The sequence below is a fragment of the Oreochromis niloticus genome, linkage group LG23 (genome assembly GCF_001858045.2).
Source record: "Oreochromis niloticus isolate F11D_XX linkage group LG23, O_niloticus_UMD_NMBU, whole genome shotgun sequence".
Taxonomy (NCBI): domain Eukaryota; kingdom Metazoa; phylum Chordata; class Actinopteri; order Cichliformes; family Cichlidae; genus Oreochromis; species Oreochromis niloticus.
Window position 1 is genome coordinate 27918323 of NC_031986.2, and position 15171 is coordinate 27933493.

The 15171-nt window shown below is 41.1% G+C and overlaps 1 protein-coding gene and 1 long non-coding RNA gene across 2 annotated transcripts; one reads left to right on the plus strand and one right to left on the minus strand.

The window, feature by feature from the left end:
- The first annotated feature begins 1498 nt into the window (after nt 1–1498).
- On the plus strand, nt 1499–10120 carry LOC109201568 (T-lymphocyte activation antigen CD80-like). Its single transcript, XM_019357344.2, has 3 exons — nt 1499–1700; nt 8037–8351; nt 8851–10120. The coding sequence occupies exons 1-3, from the start codon at nt 1616–1618 to the stop codon at nt 8946–8948; spliced, it is 498 nt and encodes a 165-aa protein (XP_019212889.1). The 5' UTR covers nt 1499–1615; the 3' UTR covers nt 8949–10120.
- LOC106096912 (uncharacterized) lies at nt 6573–14472 on the minus strand. The gene is made up of 3 exons (XR_003216523.1): nt 14414–14472; nt 7015–8130; nt 6573–6926 (listed from the first exon to the last, which is right to left on the minus strand). It is a non-coding gene; the product is annotated as an uncharacterized LOC106096912 (long non-coding RNA).
- Between the last annotated feature and the right edge of the window lie 699 nt (nt 14473–15171).

Sequence of the window (15171 nt, forward strand, 5' to 3'; positions counted from 1 at the left end):
GCTGCAAAGCTCCAAAGTTGCGTTAGCATCAGAAAGCAGTCGTTTCTGTTCTGAACAGAGTTTGTACTTTACCAAAAATAAAAATTATGTCCATCTCTACGCTGCAGACTGTTACACTATTTTCCTCCTCCAGCACGAAACTGAAATCACTAAAAGTGAAAGAGAAAACAAGAAACAGGATCTATTGACAGGCAGACTCACAAATCCAAGGAATTGAACTACTAGGAAAAGTTTTTTGATTCCCATCCCTAGTACAGTATCATTTTTTATCAGAAAAAACCTGACCAACTTAACCAACTACAAATCTGTGATTGTGTGACCAGGATGATTTAACTATTAGAAATTACACTGCTTGTTTTTGTCTGACCACAGGTAGCACACAGTGTAGATTTTCTCTTAAAAACCATTAAGGAAGATGCTGCGACCGCACAAAAACTATTTGTCAGTCAACACTTCAGCTCTGAAGTGCTTCATGTTTGTGTATTGATTGTCATCGTGATCAAGTATCGATACCTGATACAGTCTGAAAGGTGGGCGTCTCAGCTCAGGTAACTGGTGACATCTGAAGGTAATCACAGTGGTCATGTGACCCTAGTCTCGTTTACTGTAGTAGACCATGGCCTGAAGAGTAGAAACCAATCTGGATGCATTGTTGGAAATGTAGGAAAAAGTAGCCTGTGTAGGGTTTTTTTTCTTTTCCTCCCTGTCTGTGGTTGTTTTTTAGAATTTACCTTTGTTGTGTCGCTAAGTGTGATATTGCAGGTTCATCTCTCATTCTTAATAAAAACCTGACTAAAACTAAATAAGACTAAACATTTCTCTGCAGTTTTCTTTTGTTCTGCCACAACGAGGAGCCACTGCATACACGCTAATGATGGAGATGTTTAATTATTACATAAAAATTTAGTATAGTGGTAATTTGATGTATTTATACATCTTTTTTATTCAATAAAAAAGATCACCTGATCATTGTACCCCTAGTTCTGGTCCCAGTAAATCAGGACGGGTGGCCAGCGTGGAGTAACTTTCAAAATGTCCACTGGAGGTTGCTGTAGTCCACAGGCACTCATAGGCATTGGTTGGTACTGACAACAGGAAATAAAGCCGGTCTGCGCTATGGGCTGAATCATTTTTAATTGTGGATTTTAACACAATGCAATATATTCAGTTTTAGAGTTTATATTCAATATAAATTGTAGCTAGGGTCACATTATTAATGCTGGCTTATTTTAATAAATAAATTGTCAAATACACAACTAGGGTGGCAAGAGATTATTTTAGGGTGGCACCCATGTAGATCCAGCCCTGAGTGTTAACGGGTTACGGGGTGAAAAAGTTAGCATTTCTTCAGATTGAATCAGAATCAGAATCCAGAAGTTGCTGAGATAGATTGCATTTTTTTAAATAGCAATTGGCACTTGGCTAGCATTTTTTACAACTGAAGTTCTGTCAACTCCAAGCATTGGTTTTAAGACGCAGTCGTGGTTATGGGTGGAGACCAGATGGATAAACAAAATAAATAAGTATAGTAAGGCAGGACAGCCCTGCTGGGTATCACAGCTTAGCTCGGGGAGGATCCATTTTTCTCTCAGCTGTGACACCAGCAACAAGAAGTATGGTCATCCTCAGAAGCGTCTGTCAGTGCTCGCCTCTCTGCAGCTCGGTGATGCTGCTGTGTCTGCTGTGCAGTCGGAGCTCAGGTGAGACTATATTTTAAAACCTGCTTACTGTGATTCATCAGGGAGAAACAAGGACCTCAGAGTCCTTCCAGCTCACAGACTCTGACAGCTGTGAGGTGAGATTAGTACACACTCTCTGATACAAGTGCTGTGATTCATGGGGGGAGAATGTCGAGCAGAGAGATTACCAGGTGTGAGGGTGGTGGGCTTTATTCTATTTGTTGTACCTAATTTAGAGGACAGAAGACTTCAGTTTGTCTGCAGGTTTGTTTGTTTTTTATCTCAGTTTTAGTTCCTACCACTGGTATCTGAGGCATGCCTGTTGAAACCAGCCGAGTAAACCTCCACATGCTACTGCAGCGCTCTCAGCTGTAATTAGACGTCTGGATCTGTGGGTGAAGATGAGCCCTGTAATCTCTGCTGTAATTATGGGTTTCAACTTGTTTTTCTTTGGGTTTAGATGTTTTTTTTCTCTTCTGAGTTCTGTTGCCACAAAGGGTTTGCTAACTTTGGTTTACTGTTTTCTTTACTTAAGTGATGATAATGTTGTTTATGCTTTGACTCATGTCATTGCATCAGGCCAGGTTCTTCTGAGCAAACAGGGGAAACATGCACAAACAACGTCTGTGTGGAACTACAGGTCTATTACTGTGCATTAGAAAGCAGCCTTAATGATTCAGTAGTTCCCACTGATCACATTATAGTTATTTTCTGAATGTAAACACCTCGTCTGATTGTGATTTCTCTTTAAGATATATGTAAAAAACAAAAACTTGTACAGCACCAGGACTTCAACTGAGGGTATTGTTGGGAGCGGTTTGCAGTGTGACACAGCGGGAATGAGAATCAGAACCTCCAAATGGAGGAGTTTAAGTATTTCTGGGTCTTGTAAATGAGTGAGGGGGAGCAGGAGATCAACAGACGGATTGGCGCAGGTGCAGTGATGCGGACACTGTACTGGTCCATCGTGGTGAAGAGCTTAGCATAAAAACGAAGCACTCAATTTACCAGTCAACCTACGTCACAACCCTGAACTTTGGTAATTAGCTTTGGGTATTGGCTGAAAGAACGAAATCCTGGACACAAGCGGCAAAAATGAGCTTACTCTCTGAAGGGTAGCTGGCCTCTCTTTTAAAGATAGAGTGGATGAACTGGCTCCACACTGAATGGAGCAAGCTGAGGTGATTTGGGCATCTGATAGGAGGCCCCGGGGCAGAACCAAGACACACTGGAGAAATTATCTCTCCAGCATGTCCTGGGAACACCTTGGTGTTTCCCCTGACAAGTTGCAAGAGGTGGCCGGGGAGAGGGAGGTCTGGGGTTCTCTGCTTATGGTTTTGCCCCCACGGTCCGGCCAAGGATAAGCAGAAAAAGATATATGGATGAACGCACATCTACAGCAGTATGAAACAGAGATTGGAGAGTGAAAATTTTTATTTCTGTAAATTCAGAAACATCTTGATGCATGCTCAATCATCCAGGTAAGTAAATCTCCAAAAGTTAACTTTTAAATTCAGAAACAGGAACTAGTTTTTGTTTCCTTTGCGAGCAGCAGAGGGTTTAGATCCAGTTTTGTATGTACTTGCATGTAAGTGAAAAGCAGAGCTGATCAGGGCATCTGTTGAAACTGTGATGCACAGAATAAAGAGGCTGCAAGGTGGCCAAGAATCACTGATGTATATGTTTGTGTCCCTTATTGCATTATTTCTGTTTTGTCCAGCAGAAAAGGACATGGTCCGTGGGGTCCTTATGGCTCTATGAAATATTCATTAAAAAGGACCTTTAAATTTGTAGGCTGGTATACTGTTCATATCATATGTGATATGTGGTTCAACCAATGGCAGAACTAGGAAAATGTTCATCTTTGTCTCTCTTCCACAGCAGGTCTGTTTGTCCTGTCTCCTCCCTCTCACCCCCAACCAGTCACAGCTGACCACTGTCTCTCCCTGTGCCTGGTTCTGTTGAAAGTTTCTTCCTGTTAAAAGGGAGTTTTTCCTTCCCACTGTTGCCAAAGTAGTTGCTCATAGGGGGTTGTCTGATTGTTTTCTCTGTATCATTCTAGTGTCTTTCCTTTACAGTATTAAGCACCTTAAGGCAACTGTTGTTGTGATTTAGTGCAATATAAAAAAAAAAACACTGAATTGAATGGCTGTATCCCAATTCAGGGTCTGCAGCCTTAAAGGCCGCATTTTAAGGCTGATTACGTCACAGCGACGCAACGAAGGCTGTCCCAATTCGAAGGCTGCTCGAAATGCAGCCTCAAATGCGTCCTTCATTTTCGTGAATTTTAAGGATGTGGCGGTGTAGACTTCGTGGGCGTGGCCCAACATATCCCGGACTTCATAGCGCGGCAGTGGGTGTGGATAATTTTGCCGAAAAAAGACGGTGGAAGCAGAGCGGCCAAAGAGTAAACTTTTAAAAGTAAGTACAGAATATTATGTAACTTATTTATGTGCAAATGTTTAATAATGAAGAACATTAAAACATTACTGTTGGCCACATGTCGGCAAAATTATGTGACATTAGCAATGTTTGTACTTTCAGCGTTTACTTGGTTTTAAAGCCTTTAAAATATACACCGTTCAATAGTCGACCTTAATCTTACAGAGAATGTGATGATTTTATGCATAATTAAAGTCAGTCATATATCCACAAACACAACAAGCTGAAAGTCAGTGATGCTGCTCGGTTTGCAGTCCTGAATATCACGGCACAAGCAGGATTCACTGCACTGTTAATGTTAGCTATGTTATATTGCTGCCTCTGTTCGGTGGTGTCGAGCCAAACGGACTTTAACGTTTGTTTGAACGAGCTGACGGTTCACTCGTTGAGCTGAAAGAAAGATGCTTTAATCACAGGAGTCACATGTGTCCACTGGACCATCTGGGAACTCTTCTTGTTTAGCACTCGTAATAACACAAACACTAAATCCTCCTTCTCTTGTGCTGTTTTGTAGCAGTGTGTACACCTGAGACTGTCACCTGTCTGTCTGTCCTGCACTCTCTCTCTGTTTCTTTCTCTCTGATTGTGGAATAAAAGTATGAACATGTATTTATAAGTTACACTTGTGTCTGAATCCTGCAGCTTATCACACATTTGATTTCCATGTGTGACAACTGCAAGTGTCCAGAGTGAGGACAGACTGAGGGACCCACTGCTGCACATCATCTGTGAGGCTTTGCACCCCTGATGATCCACCAGGACAAACTCAGCAGTGTGTGAGGAAGAGGAGGAGGAAGAGCCAGCAGCAGCTGACAGATGGAGAGAATAGACAGACTGTTCCCTGTTTGTGAAGGACTGCTAGGAAAGTTTAACATAACTAATTGTCTGTCCTGAATCAGTCTTATTAGGTGATGTTAACATAATGTTATCATTCCAGTGTTTTCAGTGTGGGAGAAAGTACTCAGGGCCTTCAAGTTACACACTATGAAAGGCAGCAACAAGTTTAATATTCAGAAACCTAAAGTATGTATCAGCAGCAGAACGGAGCTAAAAATAAATGTTTGTTTCAGTTCTATGAAGCTTTGAGTATTTTGGATTAGTAGTACTGCTGTGTTTGCTGCATCATATTGCTGTAATTGTTTATATGCTTTATATATTCTGAGCTAAGTTGATCTATAGTGTTACATCATATTCTATAAGGATGTTATGTGTTTGTATACTTTCTGCCCAGTTTGACCCATTTAGCAGAAGTCAGCCTGTTTAAGGCTCTGATATCTATTCTGTATGACTTAAAGCAGTTATGTGTGTCAAGAGATGTATTCTAAAAGACACTTCTTCAGCTGAGAGTCAGAGAGTAGAAACACACACGCTGCAGTTTTTACTTGCAAGGGCACTCACAGAGCGCTCGCACCCGAGAGTGGGGGCTCAGGGACTCGCGCTCTGTTACTGCTCTGGTCTTTATTTATATACATGGATAATACAACAGTAAATACGTTTGTTCATGATAGAGGAGAATGTTGGTGCATAAGCACGTGCGTATGTGTATGTGTGTGTGTTTCTGTGGGAAACGGCTCCTGTTCCTGATAGGGAGAAGCGTCTCCTCTTCCCGGTAGGGAGTGAAACTGCTTGTTCAGCTCTTATTATCGCTAGAAGAAGAAACTGCTTTGTATGATAAGAGGGAACAGAACAAGTCTTGTAGAGAACAACAGTCTGAGTCATAAAAAGGTCATCATGCAGTATTCTATCATATGCAAACTTATATTATTAAAAGATTATACTGACTACTAAGTACAATTTTCTATTGACAATGTGGTCTGATTTTCTCACCCAATAAAGGAATATTTAATATATCAGTCTACTCTTCATTTTATCAGAAACAGTTATCACAGCTCGGACACTTGCTTTTTCCACATATATGTAAGCATTGAGCCAAATTTAGTAATGCCAACATACTGAAAGACCAATATTTGTCTCTTATATATAATACATCTATAGATACACTGTCAGAGATACTTGTCTTTGAGTGAAGATTTAAGGTGATGGGAAATATAAACAAATGCCACTTGAATCTTTACTGAAGCTCAGTATTTGACACAGAGTTCAAACTCACTGTTGTAATAACTAATAATGATTAATATAATAACTATAATATTGGCCATATTATATTTACATTACCAAAGTGAGATGACTTTAGTCTCATGAACAACATTAGCTAATTGTTATTTACTAGCTAATCTTAAAATGACCGTTCAGTACAGAAATGAAGGCCAACAATCATGTTTTACAGTCCTGTGGTCTCAGCCTCAGATACTTATCACACAAAGCTCATGTAGAAACAAATGAACAAAATATGTTCTCCTTCATTTCTGTCAAACAAAGCTGTATGAAACATTTCCAGCTGTTAGTATCATGGTTGCTAGGCAACCTGGGCAGTGCGACGGAGGCTAGACCGTCCCATTTCACAAGCCTACAAGCCTCGCACTTCCGGCCTTAGCGGTCTTTGAGTACGCGGCCCTTGAGGACTGTTGAGGCTGCGTACTTTAAGGCTGCAGACCCTGAATTGGGATACAGCCAATGTGTCACGGTTAGCGCTGACCACCTTCGGCGTGTGGGGAAGTAGGGCCCAAAATGCAGGACTTTTCAATGCAAGCAGTGCGTTTATTTACAGTGATGTAACAAATACACAACAATAAATCCCCAGTGTGTTCCCGACTCCCGTTCCGTGTCTTCTCCCTACACCCATGCTCCGTGTCCCCGTTCCCTGTGTACAGTGCGTCAGCTGCTTCCTCGTTTTCACAAATACTCCTGGGAAACACACACACAAAGGCGACTGTGAGTACTTTCACACAACGGCAGACTGGCACTTACTTTGCACATTTGCTGAGAAACTGACGGGAAGTCACTCAACAATCCAGCGTCGAGGAGCTCTCAGCCACACTGCTTTGTAGCTCCCTCGATGATGGTTGATCAGCTGCAGGTGTGTGTGATCATTTCCTCACGAGTGGCCAGCCACCTGGCAGGGCACACCCACCAGGCCTGAAGACTCCTGTAGACCAGTGCTCAGTACACACACACACACACAGACACAAACCCACAAACCAGGAAGACGAGGGACAGCAGCACCAAAAATCAACATGTCCATAACTACTCAGGGACCCTGGGTCGCTCAGATCCAGGACCCTGCCAGAATGTTATATGGATTAGGGATGGGCTGTCACTCAACTTAAAAGGCTTAAAAGGCAGACAGTTGAATACTTTTGGGAATGTAGTGTACCTCATCTCATCTGTAGTGTACCTCATCTCATACTCAGTTTACAAATAATTCAGTTTATAATAAGAATATAATGAAAGAATCTGTATGGATTTCAGTTACAATGAAGTCAAGTCTGAAAATCAAAGCGTAGGAGGAACTTTGAAGGACTTGGATTCAAGTTTGAAAAATGTGTTCGTAGTCTGCGGTCTTTGAGGCCGTTTAAAGTCCAACAACAAAGATTTAGAGTTGAGCAGCTTCTAAGAGATAGCAGTAAAGAACTGCTCCTGTTCGAATGAATGACCTTTGCTGTGAGGTGCTGATGTTTTTAGGTCAGTCACTCACAGTCATTCAGATTCATCACAGCACTGAGTATTCAGTAGGCAGTGCAGCAGCAATGAAAAAGCCAGCATCCAGGATTGGAGCTCAAGTCTTTCCATCATTATGTGGAGGATTTTAATGATAGTAAAAAGTGACAGGCCTCTGTATGTTTGGAGATATTCATGAGTTTTTGCTGAGTTTTTTTACTTTGTCCTCCAGCAGAAGAGCATCCAGTAAGTGTTGATTCTGCTGTGTTACTGAGGTCACCAAATGTGCTAAACCAAAGAGCTGTGGTGGAGCTGTGCACAGGTAAACTGTTACTCACTTGTCCTGTTGTCCTGCAGCCAGCAGCCAGTCTGTGAAGACTGGCTTTATCCGGGATGAGGTCCTCCTGCCCTGTGTCTACTCTGAAAAGCTGTCCGAGCCGGTCACCGCCTTCTGGAGGGACAAGGATGACAAAGTTGTGTTGGATATCATCAACAGCAGAGAGGATAAAATAGATGCGAAGTTCACAGGTCGAGTGTTGAGCTTCCCAGACTATTACAAGAATGGAAACCTTTCCATCCTCATAAAGGACCTGAGGGCGGATGACGCCGGCCTGTACGAGTGCTACATCCCCAAAGTGGACTATCAGGCCAAGATGACTCTGAATGTCACAGGTCAGTTCAGCAGCATGAGCACTTTATTAGGAAGGTGGAATACAGACAAACATCAATAGATTGAATGTGTTACACCGGAACAACTGCTTACACCCATGGCATCAGATGATCCTTTAGCAGACAGAACTTCTTGTGGGTGTTTTGTATAATTGGTCCTTGTGTTTAAAGATGATTTATTGCTTGTTTCTGATCAACTCACAGATTATATTCCTGTATTTCAGTGTCAGGTTTATTTCTAGAAGCAGCAGTAATGTTATAAACCGATTGGATCAAACAGGAAACAGATCATCGAGAGCTTACTGACTCACTAGAATGAACGGTTAATTTACTGTACCACAAAGAGGATGTGCTTCTTGTAGCTGGTTTCAGTCTAAATGAGGATCACCAACTTAGGCTTTCTTCCTTGAAAGAAAAAATAATAATTTATGTGTTTTTTTGGTTTGTTTTTTTTCATACTGTCAGCTCTTATTAAAATTATGTTTTGTATTTTGTGTTGCAGAGAAACCCACATCACATGGTGCAACAGTAACCTCCTCCAGCCACCACCTGGTTCTCCTCTCTGCTCCTCTGTTTGTGCTTTTCTGCTCTTTAAAGTAAATGCCAGGGCTGGACTGGTAATCTGGCATACTGGAGTTTTTCCCAGTGGGCCAACACACTTTTGGGCCAATGGGCCGGCTTGAAGTGCTGCTACACACCCACAGTACAAGGACGGACAACAGCCCATTTCTTCATTTTCAGCACATCTTTTAATGTAACCGGCTCCTTCCCTACCTTCACTGTGCGCTCACTCAGCTAGAAAAAAATTAGTGTGGAAGAAGAGACTAAAATTGGAGCTGAGAAGCTGAGAGAAAACAATTAAAAAAAGAACTAAAAATAAATGCAGCAAATGTCAAAGTAACGAACACGTTAGCTGTCGGTGCTGCTGCACCGTGAACAGCAGTACCAGCAACCAGAGGTGGGACGTAACGAAGTATAATTACTTTGTTACTGTACTTAGGTAGAGTTTTTAGGTATCTGTGCTTTACATGAACATTTATTTTTCGAACCTTTGACTTTTACTTTCTAAATTTTTAAACAAATATCTGTACTTTCTACTCCTTACATTTTTAAAATAGACTCCTTACTTTTGTTTCAACAGTATCATCAATAGGTGTATACTCAGGGGTTAAAGTGGGCCGGAAACAGTGCAGGTGTCCCAAAGTTGTAGTTAGCATCTAATGCTACAGAATAGGAATAATCATAAAGGGAGTAACGTTTCTCCACAATTTAACATTTCTACAGTGTTTCTATCAGGTTAACAAACATCAGCAAACACACAAATTGTTTGTTTTCAATTTGTCTCACAGTGTGTTGTTAGCTAAAGGTCCAGCTGCTGTATTTCACAGGGCGAGAAAAGAATGCGCTAACGTCAGTTTTAAACCTTGTGATCCACAAAACAGCATAACTGACTGCGTTACAGTCAGTGCGCGAGCAGCGGCTTCGCTCATGCGCGATTAATTTGCAGTTTGGACGCATAGGTGTGAACATCTCCTGCCCTGATAGCAGCTGGGGGAGGACTATCCTCCGCCTGTGAGTGCTTTGGCACGGGTGAGGTGCCCACGGTTGGCAGCACCGCTGCTTGTTGAGAGTAACAGCGATACGCGTTTTCACGTCAAAGAGTCGTCATAAATAAGACTCCAATAATACCAGAAAAAGTCGCTAGATTTGTCGCTAGTCGCTTTTTAGAAAAAAAAGTTGCTAAGGGGGTCTGAAAACTCGCTAAATATAGCGACAAACAGGGGCGGATCTAGAGAAATTTTCTTAGGGTGGCATGAGGGTGGCAAAGAAATCAAATGGGGTGGCAAAATCAAAGCCTTTTTTTTTCCCCCAAACACATATGCAGTTGGTTACATATGGTTAAAATGATTCAAATGCAGTAAGTATACACGTTTTTCATATAAATATAGTCTGTAACTTAATTATTGTCTGTAGCCCACATAATTACACACTTTAGTTACATAAAACATGTGAGTTTTGATCTTATGTACTGTATAGCCTGTATAATAAATAAATATGTAGCTCAATAAGTATAAAATCCAGAAAGCTACACAACATGGGGCGGTTCATTTACGAACACAAGTCTAACTTAAGTTTCACTGTTTTTTGTTAGAAAACAATCACATTGTTACAGCTTAAATTACACAAAATGTCAGAAATCTGCACTGTCATGAACAAAAATTTAAACCTAATTTTTCATGATTTGTTGGATAAACCCACTGAGGCCTGAAATACAACCGGACATTTTTGACTCCTTTTGAGTTTACGTTTGTATTTCACCCTCAAATTGTTTCATTTTATTTTTTTCACCTTGCCTTGTTTGGTATCATTCTTTTCAGCTCAACTGAATTTAGTTGTTTTTTCACTGACGTACTGCATTAGTGTTACTGATCTGAAATCACACAAAGAACTTAAAATCCTAGTAGTATTTTTTACTGTAAAAAAACCACAGACATGTTGAGTAAATTTTTATAACTTGAAATGCAAATATAAATTGTACTTTTGTAAACATATACAACTATTTATCTAAAAATGCAGCCAATACACCTGCTGCTTTTTCATTTTGTACAACCATTTAAAAATATTACTAAAAACTAAAATGAGAGAACAATCAGGTTTCGCAATAAAATGCCCCACAAATGATGTGTGCCAGTAAAAAAAAAGTTTGTCCACCAAAAGACAGAGGAGAACAGCACAGGGATAAACCTGCAGGCCTGACAACAGCAGGTGTATCACTCCGCTGGTTTTCTACTTAGTGACAGTGTTTGCATTGCAAATGTGCCTTAGTGACATTCATTAGTGCCCTCACTGACACACAAAACAAAACGACTACACAACAGAACAACTACACAAGACAACACAACACTCTATACACTCTACACTAAACGTCACAAATCTCCCACATCTAAAAACTTTCTCTCCCTCTCTCTCTCTCTCACTCGCTCGCTCGCTCTGTCTCGCTGCCGTTACCATCACTCCCAAAACTCTCCCCTCTTCCTAAACAACCAAAACCCACATGTTGACTTTTTTTAAAAATTGGTCGACATGGTACATTTTTCCACCGATAGGAAAGAGGTGGCTTTTCCCCCTTTCTTTACTGTTTTCGCGCTGTCCTTAGAAAACGCTTAAAACACACACACACACAAAAACGTGATGACAGTATTTAGTAAAAAGCGTGGCTTATATATATTATCATAACTCTGGATTTACTGGCCTGTAATTAAAATTTAAAAACTTTGAAGTCCGAACTTTCAATGTGGGCTGAAATAGAGACTGTCAGGGGTTGTGTCATGTGGAGGCGAGGAAGTGACCCAAACGCAGGACTCTAGGATAGTGAAGAACTGAAGATGGTTTATTATGAAGCGTGGGTGAACAGGGCAGGAACGAAAGGACTGACTGAAAGACTGAATGGCTGGCTGAACTGAACACAGGTGGAAACGACAACATAACATCAATGACACGACAGTGAACGAGTGGAAACAGAGGACTAAATACACAGACTGATGAGGATGATAATGAGAGACCGGTGAGTACACAGCTGAACATAATCTGGCTAATAACACAAGAGACGAGCTGACACAGGAAAAACAGGAAGTGAGAACATAGATGGCACCATAATGTAAACTAGTGATGGGTCCAGCAGCACTGACGCACCGGCGCATGTATCAAGCTCACAGAGCGAAGCCTGTATCGGTGCGTGCGTCGCTTTAAGAAAAAGTCACGTGATCGACACAGCTGCTGTATCGCTCATTGCCAACGCGCCAAACTGTTTAAAAGGTACCGCATCTGCATCTGTCAACGGAACGAGTCGCCACCAAAAAAACTAAAATTACTCTCGCAAAGATAAAATAAAAATACACATCTCTCCATAACAAAACGGAGCCCGAAAGAAAAAGACATGTTTCTGCTGTGTGGGATCAGTTTGATCTTAACTGCAAATAATTTGTCTGTCTTTGTTTCAGTGTAATCTATCAGAATAGGAAAAACAGCAATGTGACTTGCAGTGTAAATTATTTATTTCATTTGATGCAGGTTAAATGTCTCGTCTGTTCTGCATTTCTTACACAAACAAAAGCACCTCCTCAGGCATTACAGAGCCAAACATGAAAATGAGGCGACAAACACACCGAGAATGAACACAGGTCGGGCTATATTGACACTGAACAGCTTTATCATCTTTTTTTTTTTTTTTTTTTTTTTTTTTTTTTTTTTGTTTATTAATATGTGTTTTATTATTTTGAAATCAAGCATCTAGGAAGACTGTTCTGGACCAGGCAGTCCTGAATTTTATTATAAAGGACTGTCAACCCCTTAGTATTATGGAGAGTGTCGGAGAGAAAATTCCAAGATCAGAGGATCCTTTAACGTACTGGGGGAAAGGAAGACATGTTATCTGAACCTTTTCCACCTGGCTTTACAGTTTTTGTGTACCCCAGCTTCATCTGTGCCTGTGAGTTTTCCAAAGCTGGGGAAATGGTGTCAAAAAAACAAAAAAAACAAAACGCAATAGACTGAATGCAAAACATTGGATAAACTTATTTTTCTGAATAAAAATTTATAATAAACTCTGAGTCAATTACATTTAATTGGGTAATATTATATTCACAATACTTTCATTTTAATTTTCACTTAATGTCATTCACAATATATTTTAAAGATGTCTACAATATTTGAAATGTAAAACATATAAAATGATTCCATAGAAAATACAATATCTTACAGTGTATACAAGTATATTATTTGAATCAGTGTCTGTTGTGAGTCTCAAGTAAGTTGCCTGCAATGATACTTAATGTCCAGCAGGTGTCAGTATGGACAGTGTTGGGGAGTAACGGAATACATGTACCGCCGTTACGTATTCAGAATACAAAATATGAGTAACTGTATTCCGTTACAGTTACCGTTTAAAAAGGTGGTATTCAGAATACAGTTACTTTGGTGAAATAAATGGATTACACGGCGGTACTTCCCTGTTTCATATTGTCGCGGGTCAGGACTGTTTGGGTTTGTTTGACAGCTATGTTCTGTTGTTCCAGGCGGCAGCGTTACGGTTGCCATGGTTACAGGGTGACGCGCTCTCTCTCTGCGTGTTTCCTGGGTGAGAGAGCGCTTTTTTGTTGTTGTTGTTGTGCTAAGCTAAAAGGCAGAATGCTACAGGCATAGCTCTAAAGCATGTAGCCTGATGGGCAGTGTAGTCCGTGCTGCAGGGAGAATGGACTACCATACACGTTATGTGTCTGTGAGCGAGGGAGGGAGAGAAAGGAAAAGTCCGAGCTGTCACGGAGCAAAAACGGGAGCTGGAAGCATGTAAATATAATAATAACCACTGCAGCCAAGAAGAGTGCCTGAGGAGCCCATTTGTAAGTAAGCTATTAAGACTCAACTGTACACTGTATTCGTGTTTTCCTCCGGAAAAAAATAAGTTCCGTTGGAGCAGCCTTTCAACGCCTCTCTCTGTCTCCCGCAAGCAAAGTCGACCCAGACAACAAAGTAAAGCTAGTTTTCGGCTACCAGCCCGACAGGGAACCGGACGTATTAGCCAGAGGTCCCTTTACTACGTACCTTCAGTAACAGTAATAAATCACAGCAATAGGACATTCATGTAGTTGTAAACAGCATGATAATATATTAAGTATTCCAAAGTATTCAGAATACGTTACTCTCATTGAGTAACGTAACGGAATACGTTACAGAATACATTTTGGGGCATGTATTCAGTATTCTGTAGTGGAATACATTTTAAAAGTAACCTTCCCAACACTGAGTATGGAGCAAAACAGCAACACTGTGTCGACACAGTATCGATACAGTTTGGGGAATGTGCTGAAACGCTTCACGAGGCCTCATCTACCCATCACTAATGTAAACATAACCTAAACGTGACAAAACTGAAAACACTGGGTCACCGACCCAGGAACCCTGACAGTGACTCGCGTGGCTGCAGCTTGTTGCTATGTCAGCTTAAAATAGTCATGTGATTTGGAGGTGCAGCATTTCCGTGGACCACAGAGGGTAATAACACTCACCTTCCTTCCATTTCCAGAGTGTAACATCCAACCACCTGTGTAAAATCCGAAATTCCCATGGTGTTGTTCAAAATGTGCTCTGGCACAATCATAAGCATCGCTTGTTACTGAAAACAAGAAAAAAGCCAGTCCCTGCTATGGGCTGAACCATTTGTTAATGGTGGAGGGGGGAAGGGGGGGGTAACACTATGCAATATATTCAGTTTTAGCATTTATATTCACTGTTGACTGTAACTACGCTCAAACTGTTAATGCTATCTTATTTTAATAAACAACACTGTCATATGCAAAAATGGGGTGGCACTTGGGGTGGCAAGGGATCATTTTAGGGTGGCACTTGCCACCCCATGCCACCCTTCTAGATCCACCCCTGGCGACAAAGTCGCAAAGTTGGCAACACTAGCCCAGATAAGTGTTTTCATCTACAGCCCTAACAGTAGTGATGGCCCGCGTGAAGCTGACGCTCCGGAGCGTGTGTCGAAAAAAACAACACACTGGTTCAGAAGCACTGTGTCGAGGCTTGCTTCGTTTGGCAAAAGTCACGTGACCAGTGACGTCCGAAGCTTCATTACGCACGTAACTGCTTCGGTACCTGATTCAAATGGATATAAGGAAGTGAATCACTCACGGGATTTTGAGTTGATTTTGCTCAATTTATTTTATCTGCAGAAGTGAAAAACTTGAAATGTCCAAAATCATCTTTTCATAATGTAAATATCATTACAGCATATGACTTTAGAAATACTTCCATGTGAATT

What these genes read in the sequence shown, in the direction of transcription:
- LOC109201568 (XM_019357344.2), top strand. Translation starts at nt 1,616, where the DNA reads ATGGTCATCCTCAGAAGCGTCTGTCAGTGCTCGCCTCTCTGCAGCTCG. An exon ending in GCTGTGCAGTCGGAGCTCAG is followed by an intron (nt 1,701 to 8,036) that starts GTGAGACTATAT and finishes GTTGTCCTGCAG; the next exon opens with CCAGCAGCCAGTCTGTGAAG. An exon ending in GATGACTCTGAATGTCACAG is followed by an intron (nt 8,352 to 8,850) that starts GTCAGTTCAGCA and finishes TTTGTGTTGCAG; the next exon opens with AGAAACCCACATCACATGGT.